The sequence below is a fragment of the Lithobates pipiens genome, unplaced genomic scaffold (assembly GCF_037356315.1).
Source record: "Lithobates pipiens isolate NorthernLeopardFrog02 unplaced genomic scaffold, aLitPip1_a1.2 Scaffold_1, whole genome shotgun sequence".
In the NCBI taxonomy this organism is placed as follows: Eukaryota; Metazoa; Chordata; class Amphibia; order Anura; family Ranidae; genus Lithobates; species Lithobates pipiens.
The window spans coordinates 201,257,974-201,280,378 of NW_027507685.1; the positions used below are offsets into that span (position 1 = coordinate 201,257,974).

Here is a 22,405-nt window from a genome sequence, read left to right on the forward strand (position 1 = left end):
GGGGATATTTTTCAGTGGCAGGTACTGGGAGACTAATCAGGATCGAGGGAAAGATGAATGTAGCAATGTACAAAGACATCCTTGATGAAAACCTGCTCCAGAGCACTCTGGACCTCGGACTGGGGTGAAGGTTCATCTTCCAACAGGACAATGACCCTAAGCACACAGTCAAGATAACAAAGGAGTGGCTACAGGACAAGTCTGTGAATGTTCTTGAGTGGCCCAGCCAGAGCTCAGACTTCAACCTGATTTGAACATCTCTGCAGAGATCTGAAAATGGCTGTGCACCAGTGCTTCCTGTCCAGCCTGGTGGAGCTTGAGAGGCCCTGTGAAGAAAAATGGGAGAAACTGCCCAAAAATAGGTGTGCCATGCTTGTAGCAGAATACTCAAGACTTGAGGCTGTAATTGGTGCCAAAGGTGATTCAATAAAGTATTGAGCAAAGACTTTGAAAACTTATGTACATGGGATTTTTTTATTTTTTTTATGAATTTGCAAGGATTTCAAACTAACTTCTTTCACATTGTCATTATGGGGTATTGTCTGTAGAATTTTGAGGAAAATAATGAATTTAATCCATTTTGTAATGAGGCTGTAACATAACAAAATGTGGAAAAAGTGAAGCGCTGTGGATACTTTCCGGATGCACTGTACCCTTCTACCTCCCTAGGCTAGAAGGACGATGATTTAAAAATAATGTAAGTCTGTTCCTTTATAACCCAAGTGTGGCTGGTTTGCTTTAATCTGCAGTCTGTACATGGTATTTGTGTTTGGATCACAGGAAGTAGAAGAGGAAAAGGCCAGTGCTGCTGGCAGCGAGAAGGCTGAAGAGGTGGAGGAGGAAGATGAGGTGGAGGAGGAAGATGAGGAGGAATATGATGAAGAAGAGGAGGAGGATGATGATGATCGTCCTCGGAAAAAACCCAGACATGGAGGATTTATTTTAGATGAAGCCGGTAAGAGCCTTTGGCCTCTCTGCAGACTAAACTCTTATTTATTTATTTATGTTTTATTTTTATTTTTTCTCTTAATGTTGTTTTATGTTAAATGGCATTCTACCTCTTTGTGGTGTTTTGGAATTTTTGTTTCTCACAAGCATTAATCCGCTGTCTTGTCTCCCCACAGATGTGGACGATGAGTATGAAGATGAAGATCAGTGGGAGGACGGAGCAGAAGACATTCTGGAGAAAGGTAGTCTTATGATTTGATCTGGGTCCTTCTGACTTGCATGCTTTCTTTGGTTTGCAAAGTTCTTCTTGTTTCCTTAGACTTAAATAGTTTTCCACATTGACACACCAAGAAAGTATTGATATAATAAGGAATTTGTGTCTGGGTCATATCTTGTTGTGGTGTTTTATTTAGACTTTGGGTGCCTTGGGTCTGACGGGTGCTTGAAGGCTGAGGGGATATTGTTTGTATAGAAAAAAACCTACTCCGATACTCGGCTACTGTATGTGTGCTGCTCTCTCATGTTCTGTTACCTATGTGTTTTTTAGAATCTCGTGCTGTGTCCAGTCTTAAAAAACTGGATGCTCTTCAGTGGTTACAAACCCTGGAATTTGTGCACCTTTGTACTTATATAGACTCTTTATATTACTGTATGTCTTATAGTCCACTTATGATGTGTCTTCATGTCTAGTTTTGGGCATTAAATGATGTGTTGTCTGGTGACAGGGATATGATGCTCTAGTTCTTACCTTGAATACTTTGTTCACTCCCTGGTCCTAGGCAGAGGTGGACAAGTCAATGCAGAATCCAGGCTCCAAGTTTTAAGTTCAAAATAAAATAAATGCATATATTTTTGGAGATGATAAAAAAAATAGCATTTTATTATTTTTTTAGTAGCAGTATGCAAAGCAATGCATTGGCAGATTGTGGGCGCAATGCAGGACTCCTGCAGACTATCTGTGCAAGCTGTCTGCCCGTACCTCGTATGGGCAGGCTGTTACACACGGGCAGTAAGCATCAATGCACTACCTAGAATGATCAACGCCCTGGTAGTTGAGTGAGAACTACAAAGACTGTCAGTAATTATAGTTCCCCCATTCACAGAACTCTGAATGAATGACGTGGCTGGGGCCCCGCATGGCCATGTTTCTTTTAAAATTGTGACAGATTGGGCAGAAGATCCCCAGCTCACTGTCGCTTCAAGCAGCTCATAAGGGAGATGTTGCAACAGTGGGAGCATGTAATATGTTCCCACAGGTGCACATATCCTCTAAGGTCCACCAAGGCTATATTGGGAGTAGCAGGCATGTTTAGTGGCAAGATCAGGAAATTCAGCAAAACGTTTGAGCTCCTAAATTCTATATTTTGTTTATTCTTGTAATTTTCTAATTGTGAGGTTTGGATGACATGTCCTTGTCTTATCGGCACTGGATGCTACTTATACCTGTTTGGGCTTGTATATTGTATGTAAATATCTGTAGCCTACACATTAGGTACACCTTATCTGTGACACAACACTTTTGTAGTTTGTATGTGGGGCTCATGAATTGCAATATTGAAGTTGTTTGACATCCGTTATGCTAGACATTGACTTGGTTTATCTCTTTAATCTGCTGCATGCTTTCCTTTTAGTGTCTGGTAATGAATCCTTCTTCTTGTGTGTGATGCTTTAGTTGTTGTGTTTATTTCATATCCTGTTTATTTAATTCATAACTATTGTTTGCGAAAAGGAATTCCCTTTTCAAACCTGATGCAGCCCATACATAGGATACACAGTTTGTATCATATTTTTCATGGTTTACCTGTTTATTACATCATGTGATGGTTCATAGCTCTCTACCATACACTGTATGTGTCTGCATTTTTGCAGAGATATAGTATTGCTCCAAGTGGAAAATGTGGGGTTGTGGGTGGTCGCTTTTGAATAGTTTCCTGTGCATGTCCCCGAGTCGTTTCACATTGCTACCACAGCCTGCAATCTTTCTCATTGCTAGAAGTCTGTCGAGGGTTTTTTTTTGTTTTTGTTATATATATATTTTTTTTTACTTTTAAGTTATTGCATTAGCAATGTTTGTCAACTTGTTTGACATGCACCATTAGTGGTGCTCAGCAGCATTGTACACACCAGGGATTAGGATTTCTGTACAGTGAGTGAGGCCTAATGGGAGTATTTGTATAGTCTATCATTTTGCCACTGGAAGGAGATGGGAAAAATTATATGTGGAGTTCAAATCCATCCATTTTTATTTTTATTTTTTACGTTTGGTAAAGAGTGAGTAGGAGGAGACAAGTTTGTTCTCTTCTTTAGTCTTTAGCCTTTAGGGCCGTGGTTATTGGATTGGAGAGGCAGGAAATATGAGGAATCTTCAGAATTCAGGAAGGTAAATCATTTTGTGAGCTAGGTTCTGGTTTAGGCTCAGTATGATTATTCAGTGTAAGAAGCAGTGCTGTAACAATGTGAGTGGGTGGGACAACAGCGTAAGATAATGGCTCAGGTGAAAAATTCAACAGCCCCTGTTATACACGACTGATCAGTGTCTGGGAAACATGTATATTAAAGGGGTTGTAAAGGTTCGTTTTTTATTTTCTAAATAGGTTCCTTTAAGCTAGTGCATTGTTGGTTCACTTACCCTTTTTTCCTTAAATTTCCCTTCTAAATGTTTTTTTTCTTTGTCTGAATTTCTCACTTCCTGTTCCTCCTCAGTAAGCTGTTCTGGGTGACTAAACACCGCACAAATGATGGTGTGAAGTTTACTGAGGAGAAACAGGAAGTGAGAAATTCAGACAAAGAAAAAAAACATTTAGAAGTGAGATCGAAGGAAAGGGTAAGTGAACCAACAATGCACTAGCTTAAAGGAACCTATTTAGAAAATAAAAAACAAAGCTTTACAACCCCTTTAAGTGTTATTTTATTTTAGTTTTTTTGCTCCTGTGACAAGTTTGTTTTGGTTTATTATAATGGTGTAAAAAGAGAGCTCTGACCTAACACATGAACTGCAGTAAATGGGTCTGTGTTGTACAATGATCTTTGTGTTCCCTGTATCTGCAGGCATTGTAAGATGCTGAGCATCAAACCCATTCAAACTTGCCTGTCCTCAAATTGCCGTCCCCACTCACCATCCTGACAATCTTACTCCAGTCACAACTTTTTGTTTGGTAAAGTAAAGAAGGGTTAGAACCTCTATCAGGTTTTTCTTGTTCATGTTTCCGCTTCAAGACTCGGCGAAGTCAGATAAAAGCTCACACTTTTGCTATTTGCCAGCAGGATACATGAAACCTCTTTTTGGAATATTTCCTCTTTCTATCTATTCTGCTGAAAACTGTCAACAATGGAGTTTCTCACTTTAATTCCTAGTGACCGTGGTTACTCAGGCACAAAGCAATAAAAACTTGATGTTTTAATCCTTCACCATATTGCAAAATTTAAAATAAAAAATTATCAAATGTAGAGCACCACTGACCTGTAAATGGTTAAAAGCTGTTGCGCAGTGCCAGACGTTCCTGCAGAAACCGTGGTTGCAGGGTCCCTCAAGTGGCTGGTCAGGTGATCTTTGCTGAATTAGTCACATGGTCTGCCAAATTGCTTTAGGGTGCCAAGGTTCAGGCAGAGCTAGCCAGTCAGTGGCTGTGCATCAGCATTGATCCTTCCCTTTAGTAGAGATCATAAGACAAGATTCACATGACTGACTGCTAGAGGATCTTGGAGCACTGATTTCTTCAGGAAACGCAAGCGTTTCACAAATTTCTTCCATTAATGAGTATAAAATACAGTAGGATTGTCAGAGGTGTTGGATGTTGCTTTAAGATAAGTCCACTTGAAATGGGATTTCTAGTTTAGATGACATTACTGTCTTTTTGGGACACATCTATGTAGCAGATACTCTTTCTACTGCTTATAGAGCTCTGCAGGTTGAAATGCAGTTACCGAAACTCACAAAGCTTTGCCATAGTATCCTATGGATGCATTATAATACCAGAATTCTTAATACTGTATGTCTACTTGCCTCAGTACAGTCTTTAAAAATTATAAGTGGACTTTGTCAAACAATCCTATTGGCTGTCTCCCTTATGTTATACCCTTGTCTTTCATATCACAGAGATCAGTGTGAGCCCTTAATTTTTCCTATTCCCCCATACACCCCAGCAACGCTCCTTTGTTTACCCACTTGTTCCATTTTATCCACCCTCTGCAGTCTACCTGGCTCCTTGATTCATGCTGCTTTTTGTGCCATATATTATAATTTCTCCCTTTCCCCATTTCCGGTCCCTCATCTACGCCTCGTGGTTGATTTTTGCCGCTATGTTTTGCGCCATTGTGTCTTGGCTTCACCATCGCACACACAGAAGAGATAGAAGGTAAGTTATCTTGCTATGTGCACCAACCCATCTTAGGTGAAATAGAATTGTTAGGTTCAAGAAGTTATTTTTTTTACCAATAGATTATTAATATAGGTTGAGTAGATGGTTGCTCATTCCTTTCAAAATCTGGATTATGTGCCAGCTGCCGTAAGTGAGCTGCCCTTCCTGGGTCGGCATACAGTATTGATTCTCTTGATGAGAACCTGGATAGCTGCTAAGTTTTAGAGTCCTGATATAATATGAATGCACCAAGCAGTAATCATTTTTTTTTTTGATCTGAGATCACAAGGGAAGAGCTTAAGAGACTCCTACAGTGGGTTTTGATGCATTGTTGGCCTTTTTTGCTTAATAAATTCTAAACAATGTGATCATTTGGCCAATTTTTGTTTTGAAAACTTCAAAGTGCAAGGTAGAATTCTGGCATCACACACTTTGATTGCAGACCTTTATAAAGGTTTAAAAAAACAAACAAAAACCCAATACTGCATTTTTGGGTTCACTTCTGTGTAGTCGTCTTTTGTGATCCGAACTGCCATGCACTTGCCAGACATGATCTTTGATGTTCTACTACATATATCTGGCAGATGAGCATGTTCTCTGCTGTTAGAGGAGAAGGGAACAGTCTCCCTCTTTGGCAGACTGTTTTTCTGAAAAAGAAATAGAATAGCTCCTAAGGGTATAGAGCAGTCCCTTTATATGTAGTTATGTAGCCTACTTCATTGCCCCAAATTGTGCTGGATAAATACAGGTTTAGAGGGAGGAGGGAACCAAACCATTTATTGCATTATGTAGTTAAAGTGCAAGTGTGCCCACACTATGGATATTAGATTTAGATATTCCTAACAAGCCATGAGAGCCATTAAAACAAGCTATCATTGACTCCTCTAGCTAGCTGCTTGTAATGTGAAATAATTCATTCCAATAAGATCCTCAGAGATAACAAAGACTCAGTTTTCATCAGCTTAGAAACATCTGCAGTGTGTTTACATGAAAGAACTAACAGCCTGCAAAATCTCTGGTACAATGTGAAAGTATTCAGATTTTATTGCTTCTTTCATGAACTTTGAAGATGAATAGTTTCACAGTGTCTCTGGCTAATGATGTGAATTGGGGCTTGTTTTAAAGTGCTTTTAATGATTATTCAGAACAGTAAATATTATTATGTTCACAGTCTGAGCACATTTTCAGTGTAAAGTGTATTTAAACACGAGAACAAAAATGTAATGTTTTACAGCCTGCCAATCATCCTGTGGTGGCAGCTTTATTTTTTTTTCAAGTCCATCTTTTTTCAAATGCAAAAAACACCTGTTGCTCTATGAGAAATCCAGTGTCCTTGTAACTTTCTGTGCACGGAACTGAGCTTTAAAACAATGTTATCAAATCCCCACTTTTTTTATGGAGGAGATGGGAGGTGTCCTGTAGGCCTAACATGTCTGTTCTATGATCAAATTGACAACACTTCTTTTTCATAGAAACAGTAGAGTCATCCTAGGATAAGAGGTATGTTCATGACAGCATCACAGGGTGGAAAAAGAGGGAAAAAAAGTTTAAAAAAGAAACTAAAGCTGGCCATACACCTATAGATTATCTGCAGATTTTCTATGGTTGGAAAAAGTCGGAGATTCCTCCATCCACACAGTTTAGTGAACATGGAGAAATCTGTTGCACTTTTTCTATCTAACCATAGAAAATCTGCAGATAATCTATAGGTGTATGGCCAGCTTTATGCAGCCACCACAATAAGGACTGATAGGCTACAATATATTCAGTTTTTGCACTTGGGGTTAGAAGTCTTTAAAATTGACCCAATGATAACATTTTGTTTGTAGTAAAGCTTGACGTTATTATTATTATTATACAGGATTTATATAGCGCCAACAGTTTGTGCATTGATTTACAACCGTAGAGCAGACAGTACAGTTACAATACAATTCAATACAGAAAGAATCGGAGCGCCCTGCTCATTAGAGCTTACAATCTAGAAAAAAGGTTTTAAAGACTGCAGTAGTGAGTTCTCTACCGTGGCCAAGTTAAAACTGAGCAGAAAGCAGACTGCTAATGACCAGTGGCATATTGAACCATGCCATACTCCACCCACAACTATAAAAAAAAAAATTAGTTTAGTTAGTGTTCTTGGCATTGTTTGTCGTTTTATCTGATACTGACCAGATAAAACGGTTTATTAGAAATGTAAGCTAGGCCTGTCTGACCTCTCCCCGTCAGCTTGCTAGATGCATGCTCAGATAAAGAATAGATCATTTTCAGTAGGATTATATGACGTTATGTTTTTCCCATAGCATCAAATATCGACACTGTTGTACTCGAAGAGGATCGCTCGGGGGCCAGGCGCCTGCAGAATTTATGGCGGTAAGTGGTTTGTGATGTAAGCCTAGAGGTTTAGTGCTGAATGATGGTGTCCCTCACCCTCTCTGCTGCAGATAAGACATCTTTTTTTTATTTTCAGAGACCAGAGAGAGGAGGAGCTGGGGGAATATTACATGAAGAAATACGCCAAGTCATCTGTTGGCGAACAGTAAGTATAACTTTTTATAAAACTTTTTTGTATAACTTTTTTTTGTTTTCTATTGGCCATATTAGGTCTTTGCCTCTGCTGAACTTCTAACACTTTTTTTGTCGTCTTAGTATATACGGAGGGTCTGATGAGCTGTCAGATGACATCACTCAGCAACAACTGCTTCCTGGAGTCAAGTAAGGACCATTTCCACAAACTTCTGAATTTCAGTTTACCTACCAGAGTCTTAGGCTGGCTTCACATAAGTGTTGCAGTAACTTGCACGTTTTGCCACACAATAAAATAAATCAAAATGCCAATCAATATGTTAAACTCAGATTTGCCGAAGATAGACATCAGATCTGCTCTGGGTCCCTTTTTCTTATGTCTCCCTTCAATGCTTTAGTGATCATTTTTTACATTTTACCCATAGTCAAGTATTTTCTCACAATCGTACGCTTGTTTGCTTTTTGTAGAGATCCGAATCTGTGGACAGTGAAATGTAAGGTCAGTGTCGCATCACAATGTTCAGATAGGATAGAGCAGAGGAAGTGACCATGTGTGCTTTTATTAATTAGCATTTATTTTTGTCACTATAGATCGGAGAAGAGCGTGCCACAGCAATTGCCCTGATGAGGAAATACATTGCATACCAGTTCACAGATGCAGTAAGCAGTTGACTCTTTCAATGCATGTTTGTATCATCTTTCCAGCCACCTATAGCCCAACTCCAGTTATCTTGGTATTTGCTTTCCACCTTTAAGCCTGAACTCACATGATTTTAAACCGGCAATGCAGTCCGACTTTAGGGGCGACTTGACAGACATCTGAGCGGGTTCCTGCACAGATGTCTATACAAATCAGCCCCCGAAGTTCCCAAAAGTAGTACAGGAACTACTTTTGGGAATCGGTGTGGCACCATTGCTGGCAATAAACGCCGATTAGGCAATCGATTTTGCATGCCAAATCGACCCAATGTGAACCTGGGCTTTGCTATCCACATCCTACCTCCTGTTATTGTGGTATTCTGTGTCCACCCATTTATCCCCCCACATTGTAAATGCCAGTTACAGCAGGGACACACAGGAAACAGTTTGTCTCCTTTTGTGTCCCGTTCACACTGCAAGTTCTGTACTATTGGATTAAGCTTCCATGTCATCTATCTCTGTTTACTGCCCAGCTTCTGTTCTCATTCCATCTTTGCTGTCGTTTTTGTTTAACAGCCTCTTCAGATAAAATCTGTGGTTGCCCCAGAACATGTCAAAGGCTACATCTACATTGAGGCCTTCAAGCAAACTCATGTCAAGCAAGCCATTGAAGGAGTTGGCAACCTGCGCATGGGCTTCTGGAACCAGCAGATGGTGCCTATCAAGGAAATGACTGATGTCTTAAAAGTGGTGAAAGAGGTTACAAATCTTAAGCCCAAGTCTTGGGTCCGACTAAAAAGAGGCATCTACAAGGATGACATTGCCCAGGTGAATATAAAAATGTGTCCTAATGTCTGAACAGTTGTGGAAATATCTTGTCTGTCAGCACTGCAAAGTATTTCATTCCCTTGTGGGTGGATTTCTCCAGAAATGGGGAACTTCCATTTGGATGGCTCCACCACCTTACCACGCCTTCAAGAGTTCTACAACGTTTTGATCTTCATGCCTAAACATTGCCTGCTTTTAGACACCTTTTTATGTCATGTCCCATAAGCGATCCTGTCCCGATTAAGACTCATAACTCACAGGATTGCTGAATGGCTAAGGTCACCTTTGGAACATTATACATGTGGCATCCATTTTTAGGGTGAAACACGTAACATGTTCCAGCATCTGCAGCCTCTCCACAACCCCTCTTGACCCTGCCCACACAACCCAGTCATTCATTCAGTTTCCTGTGAATTAATGAGTATAAGTAGAATCAGCCATTGTGGCTGATGGCTTGTAGTTCTCAATGAGCTACGAGGCTGCTGAAGAGCACTCTCGTAGTCCATTAATCTTCCTGTTCTCAGGTAACTGCCTACCCGTATGAGGTATGAGCAGACCGCTATGCTGGGAGTCTGCAGGAGCCTGAGTTTGCACCCACAATCTGGTTATAGTGGGTGCAATGCTCTGCAGGCTCCTTTAGAAAAAAAAAAATACTGAAAAAAACTTGCATTTCTTTCAAAGGTGAACTTTTCCTTTTAGCCGACCACTTACCTTTCCAAGTTGCTTCCACACTAGTTGAACTAGTAAGATGTTACTCTTTCTGCTCACTCAGTTATGAGTCAGATTTGGCAATGTTCATGGCCTGTAAGGGAGCTATTTATTTAGAGGAAGTGCAAACCTCACTTCAGTTACTATGCTACTGGCGATGTATTGTCAACCGCAGAATTGCCCATTTGACATGGCCCTAAGGGACTGGACTTTGTGTCTTGTTTTTACAGGTTGATTACGTAGAGCCCAGCCAGAATACAATTTCTCTGAAAATGATTCCTCGGATTGACTATGACCGCATTAAAGCACGCATGAGTCTGGTAAGATATGTTACAGGTTATAAGTGGATACTTTTATTTTCTTTGCTAATATTTTTTATTTTGAAATATTTGTTTCCAGATGTTTGGCATGACTCTGTATAGGATTTTATTTTAACTGATAATGTCCTAAAAGATATTAATTTGGAATAAAATGCCTGTTCTGCTACATTAGGGTGTGCTTGCTTATAATATTGTGAATTCATAGAATAGTTTTACGTTTAAACTATTAGTATTTAACCTACCCTGAAATTATTTTATTACGTCTAGTTTTTTTTAGAGCCCAGCTGTGAAATCTCTGCATCAATTTTCTATTTCATCCACTGGGTGCAGCTTGTATAAGTGGATCTCATGGAGTCATTTTGCACCGTGGAGAAAGCTGCAAAAGCATTGCGATTTCAGATTCTACTCCCTTATAACTCTGGGAGGTCTTGCTGCTGAAGCCCCAGTGAAATCCAAGAAAATAACAGAGCTAAACACCACAAATGTTCACCTATGACTAAAAATATTAGTGTTAGGTGGACATTTTGTGGTTCGTTAACATTTATTGCTTATATTCATCCTTCGAGAGAGTCTGCATCAAACAATTTTAGTACACTGTAGCACCTTTTTGGGACAGTTTAAATCTTTATTGGGGTTTTGTTTTTTCTTTCTCTCCTGCTGCTGTAGAAATAAGTGTGGGTATTTCCTGTAGGGAGGCAGCAATGAAAGTCTAATTGAGGTTCTAGACTATCTATTCCTTGCTTAGAGGGGCTGGCACTTTGTCACTTTTTCATCCTGCTTTACAGAAAGATTGGTTTGCTAAGAAGAGGAGGTTCCGAAGGCCTCCGCAGAGACTGTTCGATCCAGAGAAGATCAGGTGAAACTCTCTCACCTTTTTATAATGGGAGATTATGTACTGTTAATCTGTAATGGCATTTAATACGTAATTGCTTGTTTGGCAGATCCCTGGGTGGAGATGTTTCCTCAGATGGAGATTTCCTTATTTTTGAGGGAAATCGTTACAGTCGTAAAGGTTTTCTCTTCAAGAGCTTCGCAATGTCTGCTGTGGTAGGTTATTTGTTTAACTTTGATAAGCCATCTTGATTACCCAGTTTGTCAGATCTATTGCAAAAACTGCTGCCCGGTGGTAGACACTGTTGGATTTCCATTACTGGAGCCTGTAACCATTCCACTTTTGACACCAGTGTTAATTTTGATGTCAGATTTCAATTTGGTTTTAGTCATAATCTTTTGAGTAAAATGCCATTTTAGTCATCTGAATTGTTTGTTTTTACTAAAATCTCCTGTACGTTTTAGTTGACTAAAATTCGAATGGGTTTAGTTAAAGGGGCTGCAAAGGTAAATGTTTTTTTTTTCACCTTAATGCATTCATTAAGGTGAAAAAACATCTCGCACTGCTGGCGCCCCCAGTCCCCCCGTCTTACTTACCTCACCCCTCGAAATTCCCGTCTCCCCCGCCGTCCTCTTCGCCGCTCATCCTGGCCGCTGATTGGCTGGAGTGGATGGATTGAATGCAGCGCAGCCATTGATTCGCGCTGCTGTCAATCACATCCAATGACGCGGTGCGCCGGGGGGCGGGGCCGTGTGATACAGCGAGCGGCTATAGCCGCCGGCTGTATCACGGGAGCGTGCCCGCAGGTGCTTCTCGCCATGCGAGGGAGCTCGCATGAACGTGAGAAGTACCTGTGGGAATAAGCAGAGACAGCCACCGAGGGACCCTAGAAGAGCAGGTTCGGGGCCACTCTGTGCAAAACGAGCTGCACAGTGGAGGTAAGCATAACATGTTTGTTATTTTAAAAAAAAATGAAAAAATTTTAATTGTAATGCATTATTTAAGCATTTCTCTAGAATTTTCAAACTCATATACTCCTGGAGTAAAATTCTAATAACGTTGTTATTTATGTTTGAAAATGCTGTGATATATAATGTCTTTATAAATAAAGCATACACTGACAAAAATATTGCTTTTTGTCGAACAGAAGTGCAGCTTTGAAATATACAAAACCCCAAAAAACTGTAAACTCTATTGACTGTAATGCCATTGAGCATATTTACCTGATAATATTAACAATTAAATATTAAAGTGGTTCTAAAGCTTTAAGGTTCTTCACCTTAATGCACTCTATGAGAGGCACCCCCAGTGAAAACGGCTTTCTGTGGGGGGACCCCAGAAGAGGAGGATTGGGGTTGCTCTGTGCAAAACCTTTGCAAAGAGCAAATAACTATAGCATGTATGTTTTTGTTTTTATTCATTTTTTTTCTTCTTTTTTTTTTTTTATTTTTTTTTTTTTTTTCTTTCAGCAGCTTAGTAGCTGCTGCTTCCTTATTCTTATGTGGTTGATCAATTAAAATTTTGACGTCAAATTTAAATTTAGTTTTAGTCAGTCTTTTAACTAAAGTACATGTTTAGTGTTTTTTTTTTTTTTTAATCAAAGAACAAGGTTTTATGTGTGTGTGTGTATGCATTGTATAACAGTGCAACATGCACTACAAGTAAAATGAATGTGAACCTTGACATGATCATGCAGAATTTAATATTTTAGTGGGCAGCTTAACACCAAAATATTGAGTTGAATGTTACATTGCATATTAGAAATGATGAATGTGAGGAGAGCACCAAAATTTCTTTTACACTTAAACAGGGCCATCTATACCCAGGTGAGGGCTTATGTTGGGAGTACAGATAGAGAATTGTATCATACTTTAGTAATGTGATGTAATTAAATTTCAATGAGGGATTCACTCCACATCAATACAGGTGGAGGCCTCTTCCAACCATCTGTCCCAGATTTTATGGTATTTATTTGGACAGCCCCTATGCATATATAATACCTTCTTATAGAGGAGGGTGACATTAATAGCCCCGATCCACTGTTTGAAGGTCGGAGGGGACGCCTTAATCCAGGTTCTAGCAATCTGCATTCTATCCGTAAACGGTGATTCCTGTAAAAGGGTATTCAAGTATTTGTCCTCCTTAGAGGTGGGGAGGAGGCCTAGTATGCATCGTAGTGGGCATGGGGTCAGAGGGGAACCCATTCGGTCTTGCCAGTTTAGTTTGTCATCTTTTATTTATATGAATTGTCAGATTTCAATCGACTAAAATAGTGTTAATTTAGTTGACAAAAAATGTTTTAGTCAAGAAAATTAACACTGTTTGACACACAGCAAAATACTTTGATCAGAGATCCCTTTCCTCTTTGGCTCTCTTGTGTGTTGGCTTGTCCTCACTGATGCAGAGATCTCTGCCCTCTCCTGCCCTCTCACACCACTGTGTCACCCTGTGCTCACAGTATCTTTCACCAGAGAGACTGAGAACATCTTGTGCACTGTGTACAACAGATCCTGATTAAAGTTGAATATTGCATTGGGATTTTGTCTGCTGTGAGAATGTAAACTTAAAAAGGTGATCGTCTTTCTTACGAGTACTGAAAAGTGTAGTGTATGGAAATGTTCACCACTTTCCCTCAGCCACATATACAGTAGGCGTATGCCTACTATGTCTTATGGTAAATCTGGCCCTGATTTCAGGCACCTCACACGATTAATAAATTCAGGTGGATTTACATCATCCAAGTCCCTGGACCACATCTTGTTGCTATTTTAAGAGCTCCTATAGATGGGATTTGCTTCCTGAATTAAGTTTGCAGCATGCTTTAACAGCTAGTCTGCAGGTTTCAGTTTACTTTAATTGTGTAGTGTGGATGACCTTTTCAAGATTGCATTTTGACCTGCTTTTGCTTTTACATTCTTTGCAAAGCAGGCCAAGCAGCTCCTCTTAATGAGATCTACACAACCTTTTACATGTTATGCACAAAATACTTAAATGTTCTCTCTCTCTCTCCTCTGCAGATTACCGATGGAGTGAAACCAACTCTTTCTGAATTAGAGAAATTTGAAGATCAACCAGAAGGGGTTGACCTGGAGGTGGTAACTGAATCGGCAGGTACTACAGGGTTATATATCTTCCCAACATTTTTTATTTTATTTTTTTCCCCTCTGCTTTGCTTTGCCTTTGAGAACTGCACTTGTCATCCTGCAATTTTTTTTATTTTCTTCTATTTCATTAAAAAGTAGCTTGCAAAGTTTTATATCATAGAAAGCTTTCTTAATTAATGCATACTCCCTAGGCTGAGTTGCAGTTGACTGACAGGGCACATACACATCTATAAGGAAGGTGGTATGCCTTCATTTTATATAAGCTCCTTCTACCATCAGTACATTTTGCTTTTGCACATGCTATCAGATGCTCTATTCATGACATGTATAGATCTAAGGATTATTGTTGAGGACATTGAATCAGTTGTATATAAGAAATATATCTGTTTACTTTTAATCGGTTCCTGACTGGCTCACGTCTTTTTACGGGGACAGAATGGCACCCCTGCACGAAACCACGTATATATTCAGGGGTTATTTTAAGAGCCGCCAGAGGGAGCACGTCCCTGCTGCATGGTGGGGGACCGGATGCGTGTGGCCGGCGATTACATGCACGAGAGCCAGCATGGGAATTTGTGTGTGTAAACACACAAATCCCTGCCCTGTCTGGGGAGAAGAGGCATATTATTTGTTCCTAGTAAGTTGGAACAATATATCTCCTCCCCTAGTGAGTCCTATTCTCATACAGTTAGAACACACTGGGGTAACACACATTTAACACCTTGATCGCCCACTTAGTGTTAACCCCTTCCCTACCAGTGACATTTACACAGTAATCTGTGCATATTTATAGCACTAATCGCTGTATAAATGTCAATGGTCCCAAAAATGTGTCAACAGCCATTACTAATAATGCCATAAATCTTTCCCATAGTTTGTAGACGCTATAACTTTTGCTCAAACCAATCAATATATGCTTATTGCTTTTTTTGTTTTTTCCCCAAAAATATGTAGAACAATATATATTGGCCTAAACTGATGAAGAAATTTTTGTTTTTTAAAAACATTTTTGGGGATATTTATTATAGTAAAAAAAAAAATTTTATATAAAAAAAATTCACATTGTGACTCTTTTTTTGTTTTTGTTTTATAGCACAAAAAATAAAAACTACAGAGGTGATCAAATAGCACCAAAAGAAATCTCTATTTTTGTGGGGGGAAAAAGGACACACATTTTGTTTGGGTACGGCACTACATGTCCACGCAATTACCAGTTAAAGCAACACAGTGCCAAATTGTAAAAAGTGCTCTGGTCAGGAAGGGGGTAAAACTTTCTGGGGCTGAAATTGTTAATTTGTGATACAAGTGCATACATTTTTCATATCAGGGAGCACTGTTTTTCTGTTCTAGTTTTCGGTTCCTTTACTATTTCTCCATCAGTTTTGACTTGTTATCCTTCTTTCTTCCTCCTTCTGACCCACCTTTCTCCCTCCTTTTCTTGTAATTCAGCCCCCAGTTCCCCACACATGAGCTGCACAATCAATTTAAAGAGACTAGTGAGTCCGCAACATAGATAATCCAAAGACTTGCTCAGAAAATGAAACCATTCCACAAATGGGCAACAGCCATTTATTGTTGCCTGAAAAGAGCTGCATGCATTTTTTGCTAATGCAGTGTTTTTTTGTTTTTGTTTCTTTTTTTTTTTTTTTTTTATGTTCCTCGAGTAATACTGCTTGTTATGTGCAGGAAAGGAACGTGAGCACAGCCTTCAGCCTGGCGACAATGTGGAGGTCTGCGAAGGAGAGTTGATCAACCTGCAGGGTAAAATTCTCAGTGTGGACGGAAACAAGATCACCATCCTGCCCAAACATGAGGATCTTAAGGTAACTTTGCCTTTTTTTCAGAGAATATTGTGAACTGTTCAGCAGAATTGGTGGGATTCTAGCCACAGCTTTTTATCAGATGTCTTATTTAAAACTTAAAGTATAACTAAAGGCAGAACTTTTTTTTTATTTATTTATATATATATATATATATATATATATATATATATATATATATATATATATATATATATATATATATATAATCTCCCTACCTTGCTCTATCCAAAGCGGAAAAAAGTTTTACCTTTAGTTATACATTAAAGGACACTTTTCATGAGAGAGACATGGAGATGGCCATTGCTACTTTCAGTTCTTCAAATGCTGCTTTCCTGGCTGTGTTTACCCTACTTGTCATTACCCTCTTGCTTCAATACTTTGTGTATTTTACCTGGCCTTTTGGCTTTGCTTATATGCATATGTGTAAGGTACTAGTTATGACATCTGATATTTTGGGTGGATTGCCATTGGCAGCTCAATCATACTCTGGTTGAGCCTTTCTTTGTTACTCATTTGCGCACCGTCACAGCCCTTCCCCCTTGTCAGGGGAACTTTGATAAACAGATCACCAGTCCCAGGATTGGATGGGTGATCTGTCTATCAAAGTGCCCGGACAAGGGGTAGGGGCTGTATGTGACGGCGCATGACGGGGAACACACATCCTATTGGAATTTAAAGCTGTGATGTTTCCGGTGTCTTGTCAAATAGGGTCCTCCATCAGATGCTGTCCCCTGCGTACTGCGCATGCGCAGTACACAGGAACACAGATTCCGAAAATTGCCGAGGATGAACGGCGCCTGCGCCGTGAGTCCAGGTTCTATCCCCACTATCCAAGTGGACATAGAGTTAGAATAAAAAAGAGCCGAGCGCAGCGAGGCTGAGCCAGAAGCGTGGCGAGCGAAGCTCGCCCGCGAGGGGCCCTCTAAAATTCACAACCCTATGTCCGCTTGGATGGTGGGGCTACCACCTCCACTCACGGCGCAGGCGCCGTTCAGCTTCGGAGATTTTCCGAAGCTTCGTCTGCTCCGTACTGCGCATGCGCAGTACGGAGCGGACACATATTGATGGCCGGACTCTATTAGGCAGAACACCGGCACTCTATTCAACCAGGCGGCGGAGGCGGCTCTCCTCTCTTCCCAACACTGGCTGCCCTCATCTCCTGTACCATGTTGTCAATCTCTGACCATCTCCTGTATAAAAAAAGTTTTTAGTTTTTTTTTTTTAAATACGTTTATCAGTCATTTTCTGTTTTCGGCCTAGTGTATTTTTAATTTTCATTTTCGGTTTTGGCACAAAAAAACCCCATTCAGTGCACCCCTACTGCTTACAGTCTCTCGAGAACATGATTGACTGTATGCTGTTGTATTCTGGCATATGCAGGTGATGTCGTAAACGCACGTATATTGTATGCAAAAAGTACGTTTTCAATTTTTGCACATGCCTGTACACTAAACCCATGGTTATGATGGCACTGGAGTATACCTGAGTACAGCACCACACAGCCATTCATGTCTATTAGAGGCTATAATGGGCTTAGCTGCCCATGTGCAAGAGGTCTTAAAGAGAAGTAGATTCATTGACTAATACAGGGTTTCTCAACTCCAGTCCTCAAGGCGCCCCAACAGGTCATATTTTCAGCCATTCCATTACTTTGCACAGGTGATTTGATCAATTTCACTGCCTTAGTAATTATAACAGCCATTTCATCTGAGGGAAATCCTGAAAACATAACCTGTTGGTGCGACTTGAGGACTGGAGTTGAGAAACACTGGACTAATAAACAGGCTTGATTTAGTATAAATTGTGATATTGAATGAAGGCCCAAAGGAAGCGGTATGGGTGCTAATAGCGATTTAGCGAATTCCTGACCTGAAAGTATGGCCAAATATCCTGACTTGCCTATTCCGGGTTACAGATTCTCTAAATAGTGAGGTAAGGATGAGGGTCACAACCCTTTAGTTGCACCTTCAAAAACAAGCCAGTTTTCAACCTTCCTTCACTAAACAGTTACTCTAAAATATCTTGCTTCTTTAGCCTAGGTTCACACTATATGCGATTCCAGCGTCGGTTCCCGCATCACTTCTCTCCCGCAGGCAGTTCACACTGCCCTCTGCGAACCGATGCGGGTGGCAGTACACTTTTACTCCCAGAACTGTTCACAGATTGCTGTGCGAACTATGGATTCGGACAGGAATCCGATGCGAGCGGATTCCAGTGGGCGGGGGTGTCCATGCACCTTTTTTGTGCAAATCCAATCCGAGTTCAGCCATACAACTGTTTGGCTGAACTCGCATTGCACATACATCGCATGCGATCGGCACCGTGGTGCGGTGCAAATCGCATGTGATATCTGTGTTTTACTATAGTGTGAACCCAGGCTTAATGTATTTGTTTCCAGAACAAATTTGATTCTGTGTTTTTTGCAGTACAATTTTATTTCAGTTGCTGTTAGCCCAATCTTTTCTCATTTAAATTGATTTAATATTATGTGGGATGATTCTTATTCCTTTTTGTTTCTTCTCCTTCTACAGGACATGCTGGAGTTCCCAGCCAATGAGTTGAGGAAGTATTTTCGCATGGGGGACCACGTCAAGGTCATTGCTGGACGTTACGAAGGGGACACTGGGCTTGTTGTGCGAGTCGAAGAAAATTTTGTCATCTTGTTCTCTGACCTCACAATGCATGAGGTGAGTTCTTCACAGTAAAGACAGTCTATGGCAATATGTTTTACAGGAGGCCTAATGCTTTTTGATGTCATTTTGTTTTACTATGTTTGTACTTTGTGTTGCCTATAGTACAAATTGCTTTTCGGTTAAATAACACAATGTTCTCTACCTCCATGCAGTGTCTGTTTGAAATAAACCTGTCATGGTATGTTATCTCTCTGATAAAGTGCAATCCATCTGAAAAGCAATGTATGAAGTTAGACAGGAGCTGTCACACCTGAAACCTCGCCTGCACACGTTTCCACTATTCCAGTCTTTCAGTAAAGCTGATCCAATAAATAGAATCTTTCAGTGGGCAGTTCACCCTCTGCTCCCCACTGCATTGCTCTGCAATCACAGTGCATAGGCAGTCATGAACACACCTCCTGTAGTCTTCTTGGGTACAGTAGGCGCCATCACAGTGCATCTAGTCCTAAGAGTAAACATTGCATGCCAGAAATTCGAGTGCAAAAGTGTCAGTACACGTCTCATTATATGATGTGCATGTGCCATTCTGCTCCAACTACAGGCTAGTGTGGCAGCTGTGTGATTTTTGACTTTGCAGAGATGTGGAAAGGAAAAAAATAGAATGTTTATGAAGCAGGGCAAGTGGATCCTGTAGCCTGCTCTCAGCTTACTCTGGGTCACAAGAGCAAAAGTAAGTGCACTCCTGTGACCCACAGGAGATTTTTGGCCAAAACGTTTTTGTTTTGGCCATACTTCTCTTTTAGATGTATAAGATGGCTGATTGATTCAGTTTAAGTTGCTTTTCTGAACTTTTATTGCGTTTCTTTATTTTCAGTCCTCCTGTAACGTATGTGATTGCATTCTCTTCTCCATGTAGCTGAAGGTCCTCCCCCGAGATTTGCAGCTGTGCTCAGAGACGGCCTCTGGTGTGGATGTTGGTGGACAGCATGAATGGGGAGAGCTGGTGCAACTTGACCCTCAGACAGTGGGAGTCATTGTACGCCTGGAAAGAGAGACTTTTCAGGTAACTGTTCAGAGGAGAATAAGATCTTCATAGACCAGAGTAACAAAAAGTGAAACTGCAATATTGGAAGGAACAGATCTGTATTCTCTAAGAGCTATAATTCACCATCTCTTCATCAAGCTTGGCTTAAAATTGCAGAATGAGAGTGAGCATATGCTCTAAGTGATGTGGGTTGTATCTTTAGGAGAAATTTTCTTAAAATTGAACCGCATAACGTGTTTGGTGCTGGAGCATCGGGCCCATACCCGGCCATCGTCAGTGATGAGACGACGGTCCCAGGGGGCTAGGCTGCGACAAGTAGAAGGTGCCACCGCGGTGTGCGCGGAAGCCCCAGACGGAGCCGCCGCGGGTGAAGTCTAGTTCACTGGTTATTTTGTGATTTGTTCAACATTTACTCCTAAATCTATACCTCTTGACTTGTTCCAATATTTTATATATTTGTTTCTACTAGTTGTACCAAGCACAATTTTTGTGACAGAACATCTCATAACATAGCCCTTATCTATATTGTATAAAGCCACATTCCAACTTCTGGTTCTAGTGCGGAGGGAATTGCGCACCAGGTGGGACCTCCACCAAAACACTCTTTGTTAGGCCTGGTTCACATTGGAGATGAGGGCAACTTGTCCTTTGACCAACAAAACAATTACATTGGTTCTGGTAGTGGGGGCCTGCGGGCAGGGGGCTTATCGCCTCCTTTCCTTTCACAAGGGGGCCCCCCAGATCTTGGGCCCCCCCTATGTGAATTGGTATACCCCTACCCATTAACCCCCTAAAAAAAAAAAAAAAAAAAAAAAAACGGTGTAATGTAATAAAAACATGAAACTGTTTTTGACTAGTCATTTTTAATAAAGGACTTAAGTCCCTCAACCCCAGCGCCCCCCCCCCCCCCCCCCCCATGGTATATTGGCTCCAACGTCAATCACAATGTCTTCTGCCACCAAACCGCTGGGGGGGGGGGGGGTAAACGCGCTGGCTTCTGCCATTCTGTCTGCTTCAATGTCTGACGGTTCTTATATAACTTGGGGGCGTGGCCATCTGATGACTGATGCAGAGACCTTGCCCCCATTGTGACATCACGGACACCTCATGCCTGAGGCAAACATTTTAAAACCAGTAAATACAATCTACTCTTCTATCTATTTACTAATGGTAGCAGCATAAGGCTTAATAATAGTCAAAGTTGATTGAGAGAGTCTCCAGTATCTAAACCTACACCCTGTTTTTTTCACTAACTGCACTTCCTGATGTCTATTCTGATTTCATCATACCATGGTCTCATCCTAACTCCCCCATACTTCATTACACAGCTCTGCACCCTTGTTTTACCTCTTTGCTTAAGTTTAAAAATGTCACTGTTGCCTACAACATTTTATTTACTTAGCATTTTTTCTTGTCTGCTTATCATATTATAGGTCCTTAACATGCATGGTAAAGTAATCACAGTTAGACATCAGGCAGTCAACCGGAAGAAGGACAATCGCTTTGCTGTTGCTTTAGACTCTGAAGAGAACAATATTCATTGCAAGGACATTGTCAAGGTCATCGATGGTCCCCATTCGGTGAGAATTTTAGTAGTATTCCCTCTTCTTCAAAAGTTTAATTATCTGATTGTGGCTAAATATATTCTCTCTTTGATTTATCAGTACACATAATGATCACTCATTCCTTGCTGTAGGGTCGTGAAGGTGAAATTCGCCACTTGTTCCGGAATTATGCTTTTCTTCACTGTAAGAAGCTGGTAGAGAATGGAGGGATGTTTGTGTGCAGAACACGTTATTTGGTCCTTGCTGGAGGTTCAAAGGTAAAACATTTGTCAGAGTAAGACTGGTGTTTTTGTTTTGTTGTTTTTTTGTGTTACATATTTATGTCTTATTGCTGCTTCATAGCCTAGGGATGTCACAAACCTCACCTTTGGATTTGCTCCAATGAGCCCAAGAATCAGCAGCCCAGCTCACCCTGCTGGAGATGGTATGTATCTCTTTAAAAAAAAAAATTGTTGAGCCTGGTGTAAACCCTGCATACATACTCATTCATTGTCCATCACCTTATGCAGCACAGAGAGGTGGTGCGGCAGGAGCAGGAGCTGGAGCAGGGGCACCTGGCAGAGGAAGAGGCCGACGGGACAATGATTTGATTGGCCAGACTATCAGAATTTCTCAAGGTCCTTATAAAGGTCTGTATAAACTGATATACAAGGTAACATCACTTCATACAGTCACACAAGTATGCCTTCACATTCTGAAGCCAGTTTTATGTAGAAGCTAGTTCACCTTCCAATATGTTTTTATATTATGGGATGAAACCAAAGAACTTGGAGAAAATTAAAGGGAAAAAACATACATACTCTGTGTAGACATATTGTTATTTAAAGGCTAAGTTCACTTTAAAAAATAAAAATTACCGTATATACTCGAGTATAGGCCGACCCGAGTATAAGCCGAGGCCCCCAATTTACCCCCAAAAAACTGGGAAACCTATTGACTCGTGTATAAGCCGAGGGTGAGATATGCCTGTCCATCCCTGTGTGTGTGTCCATCCATCCATCCATCCCTGTGTGTGTGTGTGTGTGTGTGTGTCCATCCATCCCTGTGTGTGTGTGTGTCCATCCATCCATCCATCCCTGTGT

General features: G+C 40.7%; 1 protein-coding gene across 2 annotated transcripts in view; it reads left to right on the forward strand.

Annotated features, from left to right (window-relative positions):
- SUPT5H (SPT5 homolog, DSIF elongation factor subunit) overlaps positions 1–22,405 on the forward strand; it is a 38,946-nt gene that overhangs the window by 9,282 nt on the left and 7,259 nt on the right. Inside the window, exons 3-22 of one of the 2 annotated variants that reach the window (XM_077480018.1) lie at positions 781–955; positions 1,125–1,190; positions 5,292–5,303; positions 7,604–7,673; positions 7,771–7,839; positions 7,950–8,015; positions 8,295–8,325; positions 8,418–8,486; positions 9,042–9,293; positions 10,232–10,321; positions 11,107–11,177; positions 11,263–11,368; positions 14,171–14,264; positions 15,944–16,080; positions 18,612–18,767; positions 19,630–19,776; positions 21,192–21,338; positions 21,455–21,580; positions 21,666–21,747; positions 21,833–21,952. In XM_077480018.1, coding sequence (XP_077336144.1) covers positions 781–955; positions 1,125–1,190; positions 5,292–5,303; positions 7,604–7,673; positions 7,771–7,839; positions 7,950–8,015; positions 8,295–8,325; positions 8,418–8,486; positions 9,042–9,293; positions 10,232–10,321; positions 11,107–11,177; positions 11,263–11,368; positions 14,171–14,264; positions 15,944–16,080; positions 18,612–18,767; positions 19,630–19,776; positions 21,192–21,338; positions 21,455–21,580; positions 21,666–21,747; positions 21,833–21,952 — 2,086 coding nt within the window. The remainder of the gene's footprint in view (positions 1–780; positions 956–1,124; positions 1,191–5,291; positions 5,304–7,603; positions 7,674–7,770; positions 7,840–7,949; positions 8,016–8,294; positions 8,326–8,417; positions 8,487–9,041; positions 9,294–10,231; positions 10,322–11,106; positions 11,178–11,262; positions 11,369–14,170; positions 14,265–15,943; positions 16,081–18,611; positions 18,768–19,629; positions 19,777–21,191; positions 21,339–21,454; positions 21,581–21,665; positions 21,748–21,832; positions 21,953–22,405) is intronic. The other variant, XM_077480026.1, reaches the window with a different exon arrangement.